Raw genomic sequence first — 22,425 nt, 5'->3', positions numbered from 1 at the left:
CTTATCCGCGTCCCTCAGCCCTATCTGATCACCAACAAGTGCTGGTGTGAAGTTCCTGTCCTGGCTGCGGTCATAGGGGAGCACAACTCATCTAACCTCACCTACCCAGGTACACACCACCCCATTCCAGGGAACCTGCCGCAAATTCTAAAAACACAAAGAGCAGTTCACTTGGTATCCACAAGGCTTTGATGACCGAAGCTTATTTCAGAAAAGCTAAAATCATGGCTCTGTGGCTGCTCAATCGCCTTCTCTCTTTGCTTCCTATTAACACAGAGAGATGAGAAATAGGGAAGGACAAATTTCTACTTGTTTGCATGTAAAAGTAGAAAGAGAATCCCACGGTGTATAGTACCTTCCTTAAAATAAAAAGCGACCTATTATAAAATTATACCCGAACAACTTGGTACTGTGCATCAAGTCTTTGAAATTTATCCAAAGGAAATAATGTCAAATAATGTCAACTATAGTAAGGATTTAAGGATTTAAGCACTGTGCTCACCACAGTGCTACGAACAGTGAATAACTGGAAACAACCCAGGGTTTGTGGGTTGTTAAGTAACAGTGTGGGTATGGTTAAATAACCAGGGTAAGTCTGTACGATGATTAATTTCCATTAAAGTAAGGAACACAAAGATTTTCACTATCACTATTATTTAACAATGTTTTGGAAGAGCAGATGCAATTAGTCCCCCCACCCCAAAAAAATAGAAGTATAAAACTGAAAAGGAATAAGAAAGACTATCCTTATTTGCAGATAATATAATTCTATACCTTAAAAAAAAAAGAATCGACCAAAATCTACCACAAACAAGAAGAATTCTGGCAACTCATTATTTATAAGAATCTAGTATCCGGAATATATAAAGAACTCCTATAATTCAACAACCAAAACACAAATATCACAATTAAAACATGGGCAAAGGACCTGAGCAGACATTTCTCCAAAGACATATGGATGACCAACAAATATGTGAAAAGATGTTCAACATCATTAGCCATTTGAGAAATGGGGATCAAAGCCAGGAGAGAGCACTACACACCTAGTAGTATGGCCATTGTTTTAAAAAAGGAAGAATCAGGGAGGGGCGCTTGGGTGGCTCAGTGGAGTTAAGTGTCTGACTTCGGCTCAGGTCATGAATTTGCGGTTCGTGGGTTTGAGTCCTGCATAGGGCTCTGTGCGAACAGCTCAGAGCCTGGAGCCTGCTTCTAATTCTGTCTCCCTCCCTCTCTGCCCCTCCCTTGCTCACACACTCTCTCTCTCTCAAAAATAAATAAACTAAATGGGGCGCCTGGGTGGCTTAGTCGGTTAAGCGTCCAACTTTCACTTAGGTCATGATCTCGCGGTTCACGGGTTCGAGCCCTGCATCAGGCTCTGTGCTGACTGCCAGCTCAGAGCCTGGAGCCTGTTTCAGTCTGTGACTCCCTCTCTCTCTGACCCTCCCCTGCTCACGCTGTCTCTCTCTCTCTCTCCCCTAAGAAATAAATAAAACATTTAAAAAAAATTATAAATAAATAAATAAATAAATAAACTTAAAAAAAATTTTTTAAAGAGAAAAGAAAGAAAAAAATAGCAAGTGTTGATCAGAATGTGGAGAAAGTGGAACCCTGAAAACCTCACTGGTGGGATTGTAAAACGGCCCCGCTGCCAGGGAAAACAGCATGGCAGTTCCTCAAGAAGTTACACACATGACCCAGCGATTTTACAGCTAGCTATGTATCCCAAAGCCTGAAAACACGTACTCAAATACAATCACAAATATTCACAGCAGCACTATTCACAATAGCCAAAAGTCAAAATAACCCAAATGACGGTCAGCAGATGAAGGGATACATGAATGGGACCTAACAGCAGGACAGGATATGACTCAGCCTTAAAAAGAAAATAACTGACACACACTAACGTGGACAAACCTTGAAAACATGATGCTACATGACAGGAGCCCCACACAAAAGGGCTATACGCTGTAAGATCCAATTTATATAAAATGTCCAGAGCCAGTGAACCCACAACAACATGAGGCAGACTGGCAATGGCTGAGGGAGGAAGGGACAGCGGAGTGACTGCTTAATGGCCATGCGGTTTCCTCTTTTGGGGAGGGAAATGTCTGGGACCTTGATGGCGGAGGGGGCTTACACCGCTTTGTGGGGTACTCAGCGGCACTGAATTGTACACTTTAAAACAGTTAATTTTATGTTATGTGAATTTTACCTGAATTTTTAAAAAGGACAGGATTCCGCAGGACAGCTGGGTGTGCACATAACTACCATTTGATTAACACCTCTCATATATACAAACGATAACCAGCTAGGAAATACAAAGAAGAGAGAGATCCTCTCCTTACAATAGAACAAAAAAAGCACAGAAGACCTAAGTAAAAACTCAGCAAAAAATGGGCAAGATCCAGAAAGGAAATGCCCCTGTAGGGGTCACCAAAAAAGTCAGTTAAACAAAAAGCTTATCAGTTTCTTGGCTAGAAAGATTCAACACCATGAAGATGTCCATTTTCCTGAACTTAATCTATTAATGAGAGCCCAATGAAAACGAAGGCAACAGGACTTCTTTCTAACATGACAACCTTATTCTAATATTCAAATATAAAACAAAAAAAGAATATGCAGAAATTATAAAGAAAGAAAATAAGTGAAAAATTCTACCAGATTTTAAAATATGCTCTTAATCACAACAACACACACATGAACAGAAAAAACAGTGAAATAGAATCAACATGCAGAAATAGACCCAACTACATATGGGAATTTCATAGATGAGAAAAGGGGTGCTTTAAGTCAGTGAGGAAAAGATATATAGTAAATAAATGGTTTGGGTACAATTAGGGAACCACAAGGGAAAACATAAAGTTGGATCTACACCTTCACACACTTATATGAATATAAATTCCAAAGAGAGAGTTATGAAACCACAAAAGTACTAAAATAAACTATGGGAGAGTTCTTTTTAACCTCAGAGTAGGAAAGACATTTCTAATTAGGACCCCCAAACCCAGAAGGCATGTTAAAAAAAAAAACCTTGATAAAGGTTTTAACCTCATAAAAATCTAAAACTCCATCACTGCAAAGACTAGTGGGGATAAAATAAAAAGACAAATGACAGACTGTGAAAAAAATACTGGCAACTCACGGGACTAAAATCCCTAATTTATAAAGGCTCCTAAAAATCACTGAAGAAAAAAAAAACTGAATAGGGAAAAAAATGGGCAAAGAAAAGGAATACAGTTCACAAAAAAAGGAAATACAAATAGGTCGTAAACCCCGTGAAAGATGCATGAGCTCACTAATAAGAGAAGCACAAATTAACACTTGAAGACGACAATCTTTTCCACGGCACAGACAAAGATTCGGAAACGTGACGACACACTGCTGGCAAAGACGCAGGAGACGCACACGGAGAGCGGGAGTGTAAACTGGGGATGCCTGCGCAGACCTGTCACAACTATCCATGCACACGTCCTCTGACGCCGTGAGGACCTTCTAGGAGTTTATCCCACAGATGCACTTATGCAAGTGTGAAAAGATGTATATATAAGGCTCCACATGTGGCTTCTAAAAGCAAAGGTGTAAAAACCATCTGCGAGTCCACCCAAGGGACTGGGCAAGCAGGCGACGGGGCATCCACGCAACGGAATGCCACACGGCCATGCCATTTAATACAGTTGAGACAGCGCCTCAGGCGCTGCCAGGAGTGAAACTCTGAGATATGTTAGATTTGAAAAGCACGGCACACAATGGTCTGTGCAGGATGCTACAGTCAGGGGCAGCAAGCATGTAAGGGGCGCAAAAGCGAAATATGTGCACACGCACACACGTTTGCTTGATGGGGAAAATACATCCAGAGATTTTATGACCTACAGATAAGATGGGTTGCGTTCAGGCAGGGGAACAACGCTGGAAGAGCAATTTCACTTTATTTTTTTAAATTAAAAAGAAAGCACGTAATGACGTGAGAAAAGCCTCATGAAATAATGTTAACTGAACAAAGCAGGAAAGGAAACCCAGCTATATCTAAAACACCAAAACAGTAACAAACATTGTGCCCATGTGGGTGACACTGTGTACTTTTTATTTTCTTCACTTTTTCTATACTTTTCAAACTTCAGATACGAACCATGGATGAATTCTTTTCAAGTTTTGTTTTTATTTTTGACACAGAGAGAGAAAGAGAGAGAGAGAGAACGAGCAGGGGAGGGGCAGAGACAGAAGGGGACAGAGGATCCAAAGCAGGTTCTGCACTGAGAGCAGAGAGCCCGATGCGGGCCTCGAACTCACAAATCATGAGACCATGGCCTGAGCCGAAGTCGGACACTTAACCAACTGAGACACCCAGGTGCCCCCAGCATGGGTTAATTTTAAGACATAAAAGTAATTTGAGAACTTTATATAAATTCTATTCATGCAGTCATAGCTATCAAAATCTACTAGGGAAGGATAAGAACTACCAGTCATTTTATCTATCAATCTCCCTGGAGCTAAAAATTAAATTCTTTTTAATCAAGCCCACAGATTCTTAGAGACAACTTTCCATAGAACGTCCCCGGTTTTTAGCTGCAGGATTCCCCCGGGGCTGAGCACACAGAAGACAGAGGCCTCACTCACATCAGTCTGGAGGTGAGCGGGCGCTTCCGAGTTGTCGTTGAGCCTCCGCACGCTGTCGTAGTGCTCTCCGCACCGATACGCGATGTGCAGCTCCCGCACGCTGCTCTTCTCTGTGCCACGAATCTGCAGGCAAAACAAGGGGACAGAGATGCCAGCGAGGAGGTGGATGGTGTCATCTGCGGGAGAGAAACACCACCGGGACTGTCCAGGAAGGCCAGCCCACAGGTTCCCTGCAGACACACTCAGGGTAGGCCTGGGGTGTGCCAGGGAGCCAGAGCGGAAGAGCGGGTATCTGACTGCGAGGGATTCGGTGCTATGCTCCTGGACAGCGCGCCCTGTGTTTTTAGCCTCTGATTTACTGTGTGGGGAAAAAATAAAGACTTTCTCTTAAAAAAAAAAAAAAATGCTTAGACAATTTCTCAATTCTCTTTCTTCCACCCAGGTGCCCATGTAAGTATGCTTTGATGCACTTAATTAATATGTAACTATACAGAAAAAAAATCCATATGAAAACACACACTGAAAAGCCAGGGGCAAATTTACAATGAAATTAAATAGGCTTAAGCTTCAGGGGCGTCTGCACCCATCAGCCCCTCAAATGCACACGCCCTTTCCCGGATGGAAGGCCTGGGAGCAGATGCAGATTTGTTGAGCTCGAAGCTCCAACAGCTTGGGGCTCTCTTTGAGAAAATACAAAACTACAAATATTAAATTGCTAGAACTCCTCCCAAGACCTTGAAAGGGGACCATAAAAACGAGGGACCTGACACTTGGGTTTTATTGGCTTCACGGTAAATCCACCCATCATTCAAACAAAAATAGCAGCTTCCATCAACCACATGCTAAGAAACATTAACAGGAACAAGCTCAAAAATCTCCCACTCATATCAACGTCAAAACAAAATTACATACAGAGCAGCAGTACTACCACGGCACACAACCCTGAAGGAATTACTCCCCAGGCAGTCTGTGTGAACGTACCCATGGCGCACAGCCCGACAAGAAGAGGCGGACAGCCCAGCCCAGGCATGCCCCCAGAGGGCCCCCACCTCCGCTGAAACTCTGAGGTCTTTCTGAATCTGTCCCCTAAAGAGCCCAGTAACTGTTTCTTTGATAAAACCCCAAACATCAGCACCTCCTTCTTGCTTTTACTGAAAGTCGTAGGTAGTAAAATACTACCATTAATTTAAACGGTATGTGTGCTCTAAAAACACAGCCAAAGCCATGAAACAAGCAGAACTAAACAAGTCTAGGTCAGAACCACGGAAACCTCCTCCAGCGAGAACACCTAGGTCTCAAAGTACAGAGTCTGGTTTTGACACATAAAAAAATAGAGCGGGTACCATTTATCTCTGAGGAAGAGTACTGTGGAAGGAAACTAGTTGATTAGAATCTTTGAATAACATTTTCCCTAAGGCACGTACGTACTTAAATAACAGCGCTATATACACATTATGAATGAAAAAACATACTGGGAATAGTCACCAAATTGTTAACAGCGACGTTCATGGGTAAAGAGATTACAGACGACTTTCGCTTTCTAGGCTACACATGTCTGTATTGCCCACAGAAGCACATGCTCCTTTTGTGACCAGGAAAAAACGCAGGCCTCAGCACCTCCATGCTGTGAGTGCAAGCCTACTTGTTATTCACGCAAGAGCTCTTAACCAACACAGTAGCTACTGGAGCAGTTTCAATTCTTAAATGTTAGAAGATGCCTCGCTGGGGAGTGGGAAGACGGGGGGATCCAGCACACAGCTGCTCCATTACACAGCAGATATATTCATTTTAAAAACATATAGTTTCGGGGCGCCTGGGTGGCTCAGTTGGTTAGGCATCTGACTTTTTTTTTTTGTTTTATGTTTTATTTTTTGAGATAGAGAGCACGAGTGGGGGAGGGGCAGAGGGGGAGGGGGACACAAGATATGAAGTAGGCTCTGCGCTGACAGCAGCAAGCCCAACGTGCGGCTCGAGCTCACGAACTATGAGATCATGACCTGAGTTGAAATCGAGAGTCGGACACTCAACCGGCTGAGCCACCCAAGCACCCTAAGCGTCCGACTCTTGATTTCAGCTCAGGTCATGACCTCATGGTTCATGAGTTCAAGCCCTGCATCAGCTCCTTGCTGAACGTGGAGCCTGCCTAAGATTCTCTTTCTCTCCCCTCTATCCCTCTCCCCCGCTCACATGCACACTCTCTGCCTACCACCCCCACCTCTCTCTCAAAAAAAAAAAAAAAAAAAAAAATATATATATATATATATATATATACTTTCAATGTTTAGCAATCCATGAAAAAGAACACTACAAAAATATATTTGGAAATAAAATTTTAACTATGTAAATTACCTGCTACAACCACCTAGATCATTTCAAAACTTTCAAAACCAGTTATCGATGGAGGGAGAGGCAGCTGTGGTTCCCAAGTCGGCACAGAGTGTTTTCTTCAAGAAGAGGGTCATTATGCTGTATGTTCAAATGATTTCGATGACTTCTGCTAAACAGTAAAACTTTCATGACCAAAACTTGGGACACCGAAGGCCAAAACCAGTATTCTTGGCTCAAAGACCATCCCTAGAAAGAGTGAGTCTCACAAAATATGAGAGCGTTCCCTGGGGTCAGCACATCTGACAACACTGCCCCCAAAACGACACACACAGTCACCGGCTCCCTCCTGCTCACTGTATCCTGCGCCAGCCCATGGAGTATCTAATTTACTTTGTTGTAATACAATTTTATTAAAATTCATTACAGAGACAGACACAAAAGACTATCTGTTTCTACTGATACGATGTTCTGGAAAGGCAAAACTATGAGAGACAGATTGGTGGCTGCAGGAAGCAAGGAATGGGGAGAGGGAACGGGTGACCACAAAGGGGCAGGGAGAGACTTTTTAGGCTGGGGGAAAGGACCTGTATGTTGACAGTGGTACTTACAGGACTACGTCTGTCAAAACACATGGACATACACACTAGAGAAGGGTGAATTCCACTAGCCATAATTGTATCTCTATAGACTTTATTTTTAGTGAGCGATGGCTAGAAATAAGCGCTTACAAAAGAATATATGCGTGCAGGTGGTCTATGAAAAAAATGAGAAATAAAAGTCGCCATTGCCTTTATGAGGCCAAGAACATACAGGGATGCATAAGTGTGTGTATACGCACATGTGGGCAGGACTACATGAGCAGAGGTGCTTTTTATTGTTATTTTATTTTACTTATTTTTAAACTTTTTATAGGGGTGTTTAAACTATGTTTAAAACCATGGTGGCACATATCTTCTCAGTTGGGCATGAATGTTTTCAGCTACAAGTACATGTGAATGCTAGGGACACACACTAAAATGGTAACAGTAATCATCTCTGGATAACGTGACCCTGGGCGATTTTTGCCTTTATGGGCTTTTCTGAATTTTCACATTTTTCTATGATTAACAGGTTTCAGCTAATTAAAAAAAAAAAAAAACAAAAACCAAAACGAGAAATGGGGGAGTGGTGGGCAGGAGGACTGACAGAGGTCCTAGGCACAGTCTTCAGGAGCTGAGCCGCAAAGTGAAAGGAGTGGTCTGAATGCAAGCAGCAAGCACACGGGGGGTGGCCTGGAGACACTTTCCCCCTGACCTGTGACCTTCCATGCTCCAGAATGTCCGGTCCGATGGACTGTTTGGGGGAGATGAGGCTCATTTAGGACACCAAAGGTAAAGAGGAATGGAAACAGTTGAATGGATGGGCACTCACAACAGGGGCTGGGAGGCCATATCGAACGTTTGTCATAAAGTCTTATTTGCTGTAGAAAAACTATTAAAACCATTACGTATAGCTGAGCAGAGCCCAGAAACAGAGGCTGACGTCCTAGGCCATGAAACAGATTCTGTTGTTCAGAACACTGTTAGCGATGCTTATTACGTGCATTTGGTTTTTGTTTCCCTCCACCTAAAAAACAAAACATACACGTGGAACAGGCATCCTTCAAACCAGAACGTGTATGTGCTAAGTTAGGCCTCCATGTCAATATTTTTAACAGAGTTATCTACAGTATTTCCACGTTAGGCTCTCCACCCTCAAACTCCCCAGTTAACTGACTGTTGAATTACATACAAGTACCTCTCTCTCTCTCTCTTTCTCTCTCTCTCTCTCTCTCACACACACACACACACACACACTTATATTTATTTAGTTTAGTTTTAATTCAAATTCCAGTTAGTTAACATACAGTGTATTATTAGCTTCAGGTGTACAACTTAGTGATTCAACACTTTGGTACGATACCTGGTGCTGATCACAACATGTGCCCTCCTGCATCCCCATCACCTTGCTCAATAACATCTTAAAGGTCTCTGAATTCTACTTCAGACTCCATTTGTACATGGCCCGGGGCTGAAGTCCAAGCCACCAGCAGCTTCCCACCTTTGGTTAAGCCTGCAGTCCAAGGGACCCTGCTGCACAATCTCAGGACACCCCCAAAGCTAATTTATCAATAAGAGTTTAAGATAAATCCCTCAGTAGGTGACCTACCTGCCACAAAGGGGCATTAAGTTGATGAATCACCACATTCAACTGATGATTTCTTGCAAAGGCTACAATTGCGTCATTGCCAGCAAATGTGCCAGGCTTTGCCAAACTGGCCACTGCATAGAAACAGGAGAAAGAAAAATGAAGTCTTTATGATGGAAAAATCCAAATGCAAACATGCTTCGCTATTTATTTAGTTCCAAATGGTAAGGGACAAAGTATACGGCTGAGAAGTCCATTAGCTTTGTCAGAATCTAGGAATTCAGCCGGCTGGACAGTAGTACATCAACTGCTACTCAGAAGAGTACTGGACATTCATAAAGAAAGGATTCCTTTCTTCCTCCATAAATACTTACTGAATGCTTCCTATATCCCTAACTCTGAAGGACACTGGAAATGGAACAATAACCAGAGTAATCTTAAGTCTGCATTAATGAGTGCTTATGATGTGGTAAGCACGGCTCCTCCACTCATGTCTGGATTATTACTTGTAATCCTCAAAACTCTCTCAAAGAGATATCCTCCGCACGTCACCTTCTAGATGAGGAAACCAAGGCTTAGAGTAGCTTATAACTGTGCGCAAGGTCACAGAGCCAGGTCACAGCAGAGCCAAGATTTCATCCCAGGCAGTCTGAATCTAAGACCTGGCTCTTGGCCACGGCGTTACGCAGCCTGTCACAATCTGAGCTCCAGGAGTCTACCACCAGTGGGGGGCAGGCAACAAGGAAAGAGGCGCCACTGCAGAAGTGCTGCAGGAAAGGGATGTATAGGACAGAATCTGGCCTTACCAGAGAGGTCTGGCCTTTGTCCCTGGCTCCTGGGTAATAAGCCTCTAACCCCTTGAAATGTCCCAAGGGCAAGATGATGGGCCCCTCAGCCACACTTGACAGTTTATGCTCATGAGGTGACGCATGGTGGGCCTCTCTGGCCATGTGATATCAGGAAGACCTGGGGGACTGAGAGCTGGAGACTCAGGCCATCAGTCAATAATATCTACATAATGAAGCCCCAATAATCCAATCACAGAAGTGTATGTGAGCTCCCTGGTGGGCAATATTCTGACTGTGTAACCTTCTCAGACTCTACCCCTTGGCTAATCTTGATCTGTATCCCTTCTTTATGATAAACTGTAACTGTGAGTATAACGGCCTTCACAGAGTTCTCTGAGTCTTTCTAACAAACTATCGAACCTCTGAGTGGCTTTTGGAAACCCCAGATTTGCAGTTGGTATCTTGCAGAAGACTGTGCCCTCAAACTCTGCCACTGGGCTAACTCCAGATCAGGACCTCAAGCCAGCCTGGCAGCGGGAGGGGGAGGTAAGGGTATCAGGTAAACTTCTCAGCTGACACAACTGCACCGGCTCCCAAGGACCAAGCAGGAGACAGAAGAAGAACAGATGATGTTCCCAGCAGGGGCGGGCGACAGAGAAAGAGAGAAAGAGAGGGAGGTTGAGCTTTCGCGGCAGGAACTTACACTACTGAGTGGCGACGCACAGGGGACTGGGGGGAGCAGAAGACACAGCAGCAACAGCAAGAGACAAGGGTAGAGAAATAAAAGCTGAGGAGTTTAGACTTCATCTGGAGGTCCGTGGGGAGCTGCCACCAGGTTTTAGATGATGGAAGATGTATTAGATGTACATTTAGATCACCACCCTGGCTGCAACGTGGAAAACAAACTCAAGGGGTCAAGAGGCGATGAAATCAGTCCAAAGAATATCGAAGAAATCTAGGCAAAAGGCCACAGAGGCTTGATTTTATGAGGCAGAAGAGGTGAGAGAGAAAAAGACACTGAGGGGTAGCAGTGAATGACTGGGTATGGAGAGAGAGGGAGAGAGGGTCTCCGTATAGTTGGAGAAGCCAGAGTCTAAAGGAAAGGAATAATCCTAAAAAATACAGCCACACATCAGGGCAACCAGGCCCTAAAGAGTTAAGGAAACCATTCACTTACTCACTTAACAAGTATCTTGTGAGTGCCTAGCAAGTGGGGGACAGACACGTCCTTGTCCCTCCACAATCTCGAGTATAAAAAGGTAGACAGGCATTAAAAACACGTAACTGTAAGTATAGTCTTCAACCGACGTGCAACTGGCAAGCGCAGGCTTCTAGCGTCCTCTCCTCTGCTGCGCCAGTCAGAGCCACCTCTCAACTCCTGCGATGTCAGATCCTTCCACAACACCGACCAACCATCAGGCAAACACAGTGGCATTTCAAAAAAAAACACCTTCCCATTGTACATCCACAGTGACTGTCACACTGGTGACCGAAGGTCTGAGTTCCTTGTCCTGCCACCCCCCACCCAAATCTACCGTGTGACCTTCGCTGAAGGTATTCAGAGTGGAATTTTGAGTTTACACACTAAAGCCGCTCTTCAGAAAAAATTCTCTTTAAATTGGACCAATGACACAAGGCATTTTATACAGCACTCAACTACAAAAGTTGCTCCATGAACCCACACTTGTAAACAGGTGACCGTCTGGTAAACTGGCATCTGCTAGACAGAGGTGAGCCAGGGAGAGGAACTGTCAGAACGCAGTCACTCGTACAGACCAGCCATGCGGGGCTGGGGGCGGGGGGTTCTGCTACTGTGTCTCTTTTGCTGTTGCTGCCTCGTGAAGGAGCCCTTCCCTCGTGAGAAATGAGAAAGGCTTTGGGGTCATGGATAGCTTCCCTCTCAAAGGTCTTCCCCCTGCCATCCTCTAAGGATCCAGCTACCTAGCCATTCCCAGGGCAGAAACTCCAGAATCACCTCGGTCTCCTCCTCTCCCCTCCTCCCCACCTCCAATGAGATCTGTCAGGCACACTGCCAAGCTGTGTCTTGGTCTGGACCCTACTCATTGTCCCCAGTAGTGGCCTTGGGGGAGATCCTCTCATGCTTCCATTGGGCCAATGCGGAGAGCCTTCCAACTCACCCTCCTCCCCAGTCTCTCTCCCATCCTCTCTGGACATGGTTTCCAGAGTTAGTCTCTAAAACACAGAACAATTCTATCTCCTCGTAAGGGACAGATAAGACTCTTGACTGTGTGATGAAAATGTTAGTTGTAAAATACAAATGTTATCAACCCCTGCTTTAATAGATTGTTAAAGTTTAAAAGCTCATATGTACTTTCCTACTAGATTTGAGCATATTAAGAACTAATTTAAATAACTAACTTGTAGGGGCACCTGGGTGGCTTGGTCAGTTAAGCGTCCAACTTTGGCTCAGCTCATGATTTCACGGTTCATGAGTTTGAGCCCCATGTCGGGCTCTGTGCTGACAGCTCAGAGCCTGTGTCTCCCTCTCTCTCTGCCCTACCGCTGCTCGTGTGCCCTCTCTCTCTCAAAAATAAATATTTAAAAATTTTTTAAATAAGTAAATAAATCACTAACTTGCCTCAAAGAAATGTTTGGGTTTTTGATGAGAAACTAAAGTGACTATTGCTTTTTCTGATTATAAAAGCAATACATGGTCATTAAAAAATCAGAAAAATATGCAGAAGATCATTTAAAACAGTCATAGTCCCACCATCCCCAGATAGCTGACATTTATTAAAACTTATTTTAACTGTATGATTTAATTTAATCTGCACAAAAACCCTATAAATTAGGCGTTATTGTTATCTTTCCTTAATAGAAGCTATCGAAAGTGAGTGGGTTCTAAAAAATAACTGGAACCAAGCATCAACAGCCATAAATATTAGTCTCTGTCCACTTTTCCGTGTGTGTGTGTGTGTGTGTGTGTATACACCTTTTAAAAATAAGATCAGTCTACATACATTTTAGAGTCTGCTTTCACCTCCCCCTGACTAAGAAGTCATAAACAACTTTTTGGGTTAAAAACATCATTATTTTTATTAAAGGTACACATACCTGAACCTACTAATTCCCAACTGCCTAGCCTGTGCCTATTACAGAGCGAACAAATAAGTACTTGTTGAATACATGACTGCCATAATTTATGTCAGCAGACCCCTGGCTGGGAGGGCGGGGGATGCTGATGGATGTAATTACCCAACGCCTTATTCCAGAGGACCCAGTGTCCCACAGTGAACCTACCGTGTTTCTCAAAAGGAATGTCATCTTCTACAAAGGGTTCAAAATCTTCCCGCTGTTTTATCATGTAGTCCACTGTCTCCTGTCGGTGCTTGAGATGATTTCGGGAGTGTCCCTCCAACTGGTCACCAAGCGCTCTGAACAGGCAATTGCTATCAAAACAAAAATACCAGTCAAGACCTCTGAAAAAAGAACTTAGTTCATCTGCCACGAAGACGGCGAGGCCATCCATGGAAACCCTTCACGCAGAGAGAAAGCCTCAAGTCTGACAGTCCAGGATTCTCGCCAAACACCGTGCCGAGAGCACTAGGCAGGCCTTCAACCACGTTACCTTCTGGAGAGGCAACCAACTAGAACCTCCTGGAGGTGGTGATACACTAACCACCTCGAGGCAGGGTGCAGACTGTTACAGGCTATTCCACACCCCAGGACTGGGATTCCTAGAGCCCCTTCCAAAATAATAAATTGTATCTACTGCTTCTTTTCTGAAACAAACTCCACTACAGCTGCCCAGCTAACCACTCATCTAACAAAGAGTACCCAAAAGATGGCAATCTGTCAAGCTCCCAGTACAAGCAATTGAACTCTACATCCTGTTTGAGTGCTAGGAACATAATGGAGAAAATGAGAAGGAAACCATGTGGACAACACACACCTGTACTACGCAGTGACACTCTCCCTCCCTGGCTCCTCTCCTCCCCACCAGGGAGCCACAACGCCATTGCCATTCCCGCCCAATGGAAACCTGAAACACATCTTCTAAAATTAAGATGCTGGTAATAAACTTTAAGAGCTATCTTTACTTGGAAGCCCCTCAAAGGCTTCTAAAATTCCAAACTCATCACACACACAGAGCCCAGACGCACACAGAAATAAGACCACCACATCCAGTATCCTTAAAACTAAGGTAGTAAGACAGACTCGTACCCAACTGTTCACTCTTCCAAATGAAAATTTAGGAGAGTCTAATAACAAAATATAAACTCTTCACTTTAGAACTTCAGACCTAAATGTGTAGGAGAAAGAGGTTTTTTTGTTTTCAATTCAGAAAAGTGAGTTTTCAACGGAAAGCTACAGAGAAGGCAGAAATCTCTTCAAACGTATAAGGATGTATATACACATACGTATACATACATACATATATAAATATATAGATCTTTTTTTTTTTCGCAAAGGGAGAGGAGGAGATTTAAAGCATGCAGATTCTATAAACTAGAAACCAAGAAACTATGCATCCATCTGGGGCAAGATTCTAGAACAGACTGGACAGCCATTTCTATACACTACCCTGAGGTGTCTGTTGCTTAAAATATTTTCACCCACAGGAAGAAAAAAAAAAGTAAGTTAATGGATGGAATGTTTTCAATTTTAAGTGCTTCTCTCAAACTCCTTTACACATTTAGTACCTGCCACCACTAGTCAGTCTATTCTTGAATCTAGTTTAAGAGGTGTGATTTAGTACCAAATTACGTATTTAGTTATTTTACATTAAGTTCACAGTATTCTACAGAAAGTAATATGCTAAGAACTTTCAGTGACAAGTTGTTCTCCATATACGCCAAAAACCAGGGATAAAGCTATGTACACGGCATGAGCTTGACCATGTTCATCTACACACTGCATATACACAAGCACAGAAACACACACATATGTACACAAGGAAAACCAGTGAAACTGTCACTTAAAGGGCTCTTACAATGTGCCAGGGACTATTCTATCCGCATTAGATGTGGATCGTCCTCACAGCTCTGTGGGATGGGTACTACCACTATCCCTCTAAGGTAACTTATCCATGGTCACAAAACCAGTAGATGTAGACCCAGGATTCAAACCCAGGCACCAAAGTGTTAGCTGCAGTTATCCCTAGATAGTGAAATTAGCAGTACCTGTTAAACGTCTTTCAATATATTTTTCTATATTTATTTGAGTTTACTATAAATAGTCAAAACGAAAAATCAAGGTAGACAAATCACTTTCTTTTCTGACAGAGTTACAAGGTAGTGACATGGGAAAAGTGAGCAAACGCTACATCCTTAGTGTAGTGGGTACCCTTAGGGGGCCCAGCAGGGGCACTCAGGCTACCCTTAAAAACAATGTGACCAGAACCCAAAGGCCCTCTAAAAGATCCCAGCTGCTTCCCGAGCCCACACCCTCACCCATAACCCTCCGGAAGGGCTTCTCCGCCCCCACACTACTGACATTGGGATCATTCCGTGGTGTGGGGTTGTCCTGTACACCGTAGAGTGTTTCGGAGCATCTTTTGCCTCTACCCACTAGATGCCAGTAGCACCACCACCGCCTCCCTCCCTGCCAGTTGTGACAACCGGAACTGTCTCCAGACATTGCCAAAAGTGCCCCAAGGGCATCAAAATCATCTCCACTTGAGAACCACCGCACTATCAGGATATATGGAAGGTCTTGCGTTTGAGTTCACAAAAATAAGCAATTACATTAAGTAGCATGTAAGAGTGCTGGGTGCTCAGTAGTTTGAGAGAATGTTGTTTCTGCGTCTACCATCCAAAGAACCACAATGGCCTTGTAGGCTACTGTAACAGTAGTAAGTGTCCAGAAAGGGTAGGCTGGGGTGGAGGAGGGGCAGGGTTTGTAGTCATCTTTGCGGTCAGACTAGAGCACTACATATGATTCCAGTCACATTTTAAGAGAGACATGTGCAGAGAAGCAGCAGCTTTAAACTTCATTCACAACATGAAGGGCATCAATAACTAGTGATATTGAGCCCAAAAAAGGCTCAGGGGGACGTGAGAGCTACCTCCGACTACGTGTCATGATCAAAGGGATGCTGCATCTGTACAATAAACTAAAACATGGGAGCTCCAGAGACACAGATTTGGGCAAAAGAGAGGAAATCTTGTTTTCGCTCTACGGAAATAGACTGTAAACTAAGGATCCTGTAAATGTCTATCTGTCAGCAATCCTCAGGAATTGTCTACATTTATGTGCTGTACAAAACACAGCCAATAGCTATGTATAACTACTGAGTACTTGAAATGTGGCTAGTCGAAAGTGAGGCATGTTCTAAGTTTAAGACACTGGATTTTTAATAGTATTTTAAAGATATAAAATATCTTTTAAAATGTTTATACTGATTACATGTTGATTGATTATAATATTTTAACAAATAGTGGAATAAATATATATATTAAAATTAGTCACCTATTTCCTTTTTACTTTTTTAACATGGCCAATGGAAAACATTTTAATTACACATTGGGTCCTGTATTATTTCTATTAGACTGGCACCAGTCTAGATCACTGATTCTCAAAGTGTAATCTCTGACTACTTGAAAACTTATTTGCAATGAAAATTCTCAGGTCTCACCTCAGGCCTACTGAGTCAGACAACCTGGGGCAATCTAGCAACTGAGCTCCTCCAAATGATTCTGTCACATTCTGAAGTTTGAGAAACCCTAGCCTAGACTCTAGACTCTAAATCAGTGGGTCTGCAATGATGGCTGCCCACCAGAATCACCTGCAGACATGTTAAAATTCTCAATAACCAGGCCCCGGTGCCCGAGATTCTGGCAAAGCTGATCTAGGAGAGCTCAGACCCTGTATTTTTTCCAAAGTTCCCAAAGCAATTCTATTGCGCCCACACAGTTGAAAAGCACTGAGCTAGACCCAGATCTGCTATACAGGGGATGCAGGTACCAGTGGATAATTATACAAGATGATGTGTGAATACCCTTCCATCATTAAAATCCTAGGATTATAAAAACAAAATAAAAATTAGAAGAATAAAATAACCTGTGGGGGTGCCTGCGTGGCTCAGACGGTTAAGGGTCCAACTTCAGCTCAGGTCATGATCTCGCAGTTCGTGAATTCGAGCCCCGCATTGGGCTCTGTGCTGACAGCTTGGGAGCCTGGACTCTGCTTCGGATTCTGTGTCTCCCTCTCTCTCTACCCCTTCACCCCACCCTTCTTTCTCAAAAATAAACATTAAAAAATTTTTTTTAAATAAAAAAATAAAATAACTTGTTTAGGACAGAGATTAAATGGTTAAAATTAGTGATTCTTTAATGTTTTAATTTTAGAACACTAATTAGTAATGTAACTTAGGGCAATATTTAGTAAGATGCAAATGGATAAAGTTCAGAGAGATGCTACTATTGTACTGCCTAATCCAATTAGAGATTCTTTTCACACTGTAGCCGATCATGTTTTTAAGGACAATACCAAGGTTAACATTTCTTTCTTGTTCTGAAACAATCCAACTTATGTGGATCCATACAACATGACAAATATGAAGGTGGCCCGTGATGCATTACAAAACCCTATAAATAGCTCCGTGATTACTCTACGCTAAATTGACTCAACTCACATAAAGGCTACATTAGAGGACATCAGCTAATTTATCCTCAAGTACCCAGAGGTTCGAGGATGCTAGAAGTACCATACTGCCTATAATGAATATGCCTCCACGGCAAGATGCTACTTCAGGATACTCAATGTTGTTATCAGACTAGAATGGAAGAAGAGTGGAGGCTGTCAACTTTTTAATATCACCATAACTTTATTATGTTTCACCAAGAGTACTCAATGAATATGAATACAGACTCTGTTGGTACCTACGAACCCATCCCATACACAGGAAACACCGTCCACCACACAGCAATAAAGGCTGTCATCAGCATCTCCAAAATGCCACAAAACCAGAGGGCTGAACCACAGTCTGTCTCATGGTACCCAAGGGGAGAATTTGTGAACACAGAGGGGGGAGGGGAAGCTTCATGGAACCCACAGAAGGAATTATCATCATCCTGTTAGATCTAACACTGTCTTAAGAACAAGGACCTTGGAAGGGAGAGACATGAACATTCCGGGCAAGCTGGCCTCTGTGGTCTCGCTGCCACTGTTCTACCTTGTAACCTGATACTCTGTCGTCCTAAACAACTTTATACCTCTCAAAAATAACGGGCTCCTGTACCTCTACATATATTAGTCTTCAGCCTGAAATGTTCTCCTGGCATATTCCTACTGGGCCTTCATGACCCAGTCTGAGTAGGGCCTCCTCTGAGAGGCATCTAGCACCGTGTAAGTTTCATAAACATTTGCTGAATGAAAGAGACAGCCTTCCCTTCGGGGAGTGCTGGCCACTTCCTGCTCAATAGTACTATAATCAGTCATTGTTAAAAATATACCAAACTTGGGGCGCCTGGGTGGCTCAGTCGGTTAAGCATCTGACTTCGGCTCAAATCATGATCTCACAGTTTGTGGGTTCGAGCCCCATGTCAAGCTCTGTGCTGACAGCTCAGAGGCTGGAGCCTGCTTTGGATTCTGTGTCTCCTTCTCTGACCCTCCCCTGCTCGTGCTGTCTCTCTCTCTCTCTCAGAAATAAATAAAAACATTTAAACATTTTTTAAATAAAAAAAATAAAAATATACCAAACTGGACTTGATTCATATCATCCATTCTCAAAGGGTGGCCCAGGGTTGGGGGCTTGGGGGGGGGTGCATATCTCTGAGACCCTTTCAATGTATTCTTGAGCTCAAAACGAAGATGTGCCTTATCTTTTTTGCTCTCATTCTCTTACAAGTGTGCAGTGAAGACACCAGAGGCTACCTGAGCATGAGGTCATCACTCTGACAGTCAGGGAATGTGCCTTTGTGTATTCTTGGGTTTCTAATTTTCCTGTTTTACTTTCAAATACAGTAAATACTGACAGCTATAACCCATAAACTAAAGCTCTTTGGAGTTCTCAGTAATCTTGAAGAGTGTAAAGGGGTCCCTAGACCAAAATGTTTGAGCCCATTAACATATTTATCTTTCACGAGGCTGCGAACTCCTTCAGTATTTTAGTCATCAATAGATTCCCAGCACTTTGTTCAACCAACATCTGCCGAATTAACTAAAGAAGGGTGTTCTCTTGGGGGCGCGCCAGAGCAGAGGTAATGCCTCCCAAAGTTTCCCACAGCGTTGTGGAAGCTCCCTCGAGATCTTACAATTCCCTGCGCTGGGATTCCTACTCATAAGCAACCTTGAGTACTTCAGGGTCCTGGATGCCCTGACTCTGACAGTATGTCCACTATGACAGACACAAGCAATCCACCTACATGGCACATACAGTGCCACCCCAACCCCAGTGTAGCGTATTCCACTGGTATTCTGGTTTACACAGCAGAGTCTTGTGCTTGTGAGTTTGACTAGGATGAGTAAGGCCCAGAATAGCTAATAAACTGTTTTGGGTGAAATCCCGGTACTAGGCTAAAAGCAAGACACAGCAATACACGACCTGAATTGTAGTGACTCCACTGAGAAAACGTTCCTTTGAGGGGTGCCTGGGTGGCTCGGTTGAGCCTTCAACTCTTGATTTTGGCTTAGGTCATGATCCCAGAGTCACGGCATTGAGCCTTTCGTCGGGCTCCATGCTCAACGTGGACCTTGCTTAAGATTCTCCCTCTCTCTCTCTCCCCCCCTCCCTCTGCCCCCTCCCCTGCTCTGGAGGGAAGGAAGGGATGGACAGACGGAGGGTTGAAGGAAGGAAGGAAAAGAAGGAACAAACGAACAAACAAACAGAGAGAGGGTGGAAGGAAGGAAGGAGGAAAATGTCCTTGTGAGAGGCCCTGCTGAGGGTCTACTGGGCCTCCGTGATATTTTTATCATTCACTCAGACAAAACTGCACTGAGTGCCGCCTATGTACCAGGCACCATGCTAGGTGGTGGTGAGTAAAACGCAACCAAGCTCTACACCAAGTGCCTAAGCACTAAGTGAAGGTAGGAAAGGTGTGCTACGTAAATTAGGGCCAGTTCATAAACAGTCTTGATTAGTAAGTTACAATGTAAATGTGAAATCCAAAAAACACCATCTTCCCTATGCATAACAAGTGAGGCAATTCTACACGGTCTTTAATTCCACTTTATTCCCCCCCTCTGCCCTGAGCCCTCAAATAAAGGACCGACAAGAATGGCCAGGCTGTTATTTATACTGTCAGAGTGACACACCCCGGTAACCAGACTCCCTTTCACCCACCCCTGCAGTGAGGATGCTAGCTGTTCTCCTTCCCCTCCCCCTTCCTTTTCCCTTCTGCCATCCATGCTCCTGGGTCCAAAGCCCCTTCCCTTCCCCATTTTCTTCCTCCCCCCACACTTATTTAGCCTGTGTTCCGTAAAAAAGCTGGCCCTAGATTCCAGTCTAGGCCCCCAAGCAAGCTCGGGTAAGCATCAGAGGAGAGATTGAGGCCCATGAAAGTAAGAACTAGACAAGTTCCCTCCGCTCAGTAAAAAAACAAGAGGCCTTCACAGACCTAATTTCCCGAGTGCAAGAGGGCAACACCGAACAGTAAGAACTCAAAGGGGGCAAAGTGTTAAGAACTCAAAGAAGGGCTTGGCCTCTTTCTCTGTGTCTCAGCATCTTCCCGACAGCCCTACGTGCTGTCCTGCTCTGCCAGGGACCGGCTCCATCTCATTCCTATTCCTCGGGGTCTCAGCTTAAATGTCACCTCTCAGAGGCCTTCCTGGGCACCGGTCTAAAGAAGACCAGCTCCAGTGCCGTCTCCTAGGACCACTTCACAGGTTCCTCGCCGCCTCTGCCACCGTTAGGGCAATTTGGGATTACTCGAGCTTCCCGAGGGGAGGGGCCTCGCCGCCTCGCCCGCCACCGGACCCCCCGCACTGGGAAGCGGTGGCTCCCGGAGCCGCCGGAATGAATGGACGAGAGCGGGCGACGGTCGCCTTGCCCGGCGCGTCCCCCGGCGCCGCCTCCCGCGCTCCCGGGCCCGCCTCACCCGTCCCCCGGCACCTCCCGCAGCTTCAGCCCCAGGGCCTGCAGCTGGTTGGCGAAGCTGACGAACTCCTCCTCGCAGCCGCCGCCGGACTCCGGCCGGTTCCGCCGCTCTTTGGCCAGGGCCCGGCGCGCCGCCCGCTCGTCCCGCTTGCGCTCGGCCTCGGCTTTCCGGCTGCCGCTGCCCGGCCGGCCCTTCGCCGCCTGCTTTCGGGACATGGCCGCGCTTCGCGGCCCGCAGCGGCAAGACGGAAAGCCGCAGAACCGCCGGGCGGCCGGCTCAGGTGTCAAGAAAGCGAAGCGACGCGGGCGACGGAGCCCGGCGACGGCGACGCGGCCACCGCGCCTGCGCGGGCGCCAGGGACCCGGGTCACGTGACGGAACCCCGCCCCCTCCGCGCGGCTCGTTGGGCAGGCACCATAGAGAGCTCGTCTGGGAGAGCTAGAGGGGCACCCGTCTTTGTTGGCTCGGCTCTTCCCCCCGGTGGTGGGTGGTGCTGACTGAGGAGCCACTGGCCCTAGAGAACGAAGCAAGGAAAGGTTAAGGAGAGAAAAGGGAGAATTGAAACATGAGAGACGAGAGTAGCAGCAAAAGTGAAGAGAGAAAGGAAATTAAAAACTTTAACTCTACTGGGGCGCCTGAGCGGCTCAGTTAAGCCTCCCACTTCGGCTCAGGGCATCATCTCACGGTTCCTGAGTTCGAGCCTGGCATTGGGCTCTGTGATGACAGCTCAGAGGCTCAAGCCTGCTTTGGATTCTGTGTCTCCCTCTCTCTCTCTATTCCTCCCCTGTTTGCACTCTGTCTCTTTCTCTGTCTCTGTGTCTCTCTCAAAAATAAAGATTTAAAATTTTTTTCTTTAATTTCACTCTAATTATGAGCCTACAGATGGGGTAGGTGCTTTCACATGGCTCAGTCTTGTTTAATTATCCCTATACTACACGAAACTTGTCTGAAAGGTTAAGAATTTTCAACAATATCACACGGTAAAGAAGCAGAGCTTTGCCCTGGTTCCAAAGCCTGGGCACTTTGTTTATTTAATTCTTCCTTTCTCTGCCCCTCTCATGCTCACAAATCAAGAGAGAAGTTGCCCTTGTCCAAAACTTCCGGCAACTCTAGTAATCTTTATTCCGCTCGGGGGTGACTTCCCCCGCCCCGCCCGCCCTTAGGTTTGCCTTGAACTAAGGGTTCCCTGGGACACTAGGCTTTCGGTTTTAAAACCAGGACAGTCCTGGGCAAACCAGGATAGTTAGTCACTCTGATTCACACCCACCTACTCCAGAACCTAATCCCATCTGTAACCTCCTCTCCCTTGCAATAATGCCTTTGTTAAGAGGCAAACTGAGGCATGCCAATATTTCTGAGGGTTTATTTGAGCATACATCACTGGAATTGTAACCGAGCAGTGCCAAAGCAAAGGTGGATGGGGACTCTTCTCCCACAGGAACTAGAGGAGACGATTTTATAGAGAAGACAGGAAGCTAAGCAAGAAAATTAACTTCTTGGTTGTAGCATAAGCAGTTGACTTATTTGGGC

General features: G+C 44.9%; 1 protein-coding gene across 3 annotated transcripts in view; it reads right to left on the bottom strand.

Moving 5' to 3' along the window:
* Nucleotides 1–21,209, bottom strand: part of OTUD3 (OTU deubiquitinase 3) — a 30,275-nt gene extending 9,066 nt beyond the window's left edge. For 2 of the 3 annotated variants that reach the window (XM_039228995.1, XM_039228996.1), the window contains exons 1-4: nucleotides 20,897–21,209; nucleotides 13,158–13,306; nucleotides 9,130–9,242; nucleotides 4,615–4,737 (exon numbers count right to left, since the gene is read on the bottom strand). In XM_039228995.1, the coding sequence (XP_039084926.1) occupies nucleotides 4,615–4,737; nucleotides 9,130–9,242; nucleotides 13,158–13,306; nucleotides 20,897–21,111 (600 nt within the window). In that variant the 5' untranslated portion in view covers nucleotides 21,112–21,209. Of the gene's footprint in view, nucleotides 1–4,614; nucleotides 4,738–9,129; nucleotides 9,243–13,157; nucleotides 13,307–20,540; nucleotides 20,706–20,896 lie in introns of those variants that run through there. The other variant, XM_039228997.1, reaches the window with a different exon arrangement.
* Nucleotides 21,210–22,425: the final 1,216 nt, after the last annotated feature.

This window comes from Hyaena hyaena, unplaced genomic scaffold, assembly GCF_003009895.1.
Source record: "Hyaena hyaena isolate Hyena2069 unplaced genomic scaffold, ASM300989v1 scaffold_35, whole genome shotgun sequence".
Lineage (NCBI taxonomy): Eukaryota > Metazoa > Chordata > Mammalia > Carnivora > Hyaenidae > Hyaena > Hyaena hyaena.
Note: the sequence above shows the minus strand (reverse complement) of the source record. Positions and strands in the feature narration are given on the sequence as shown.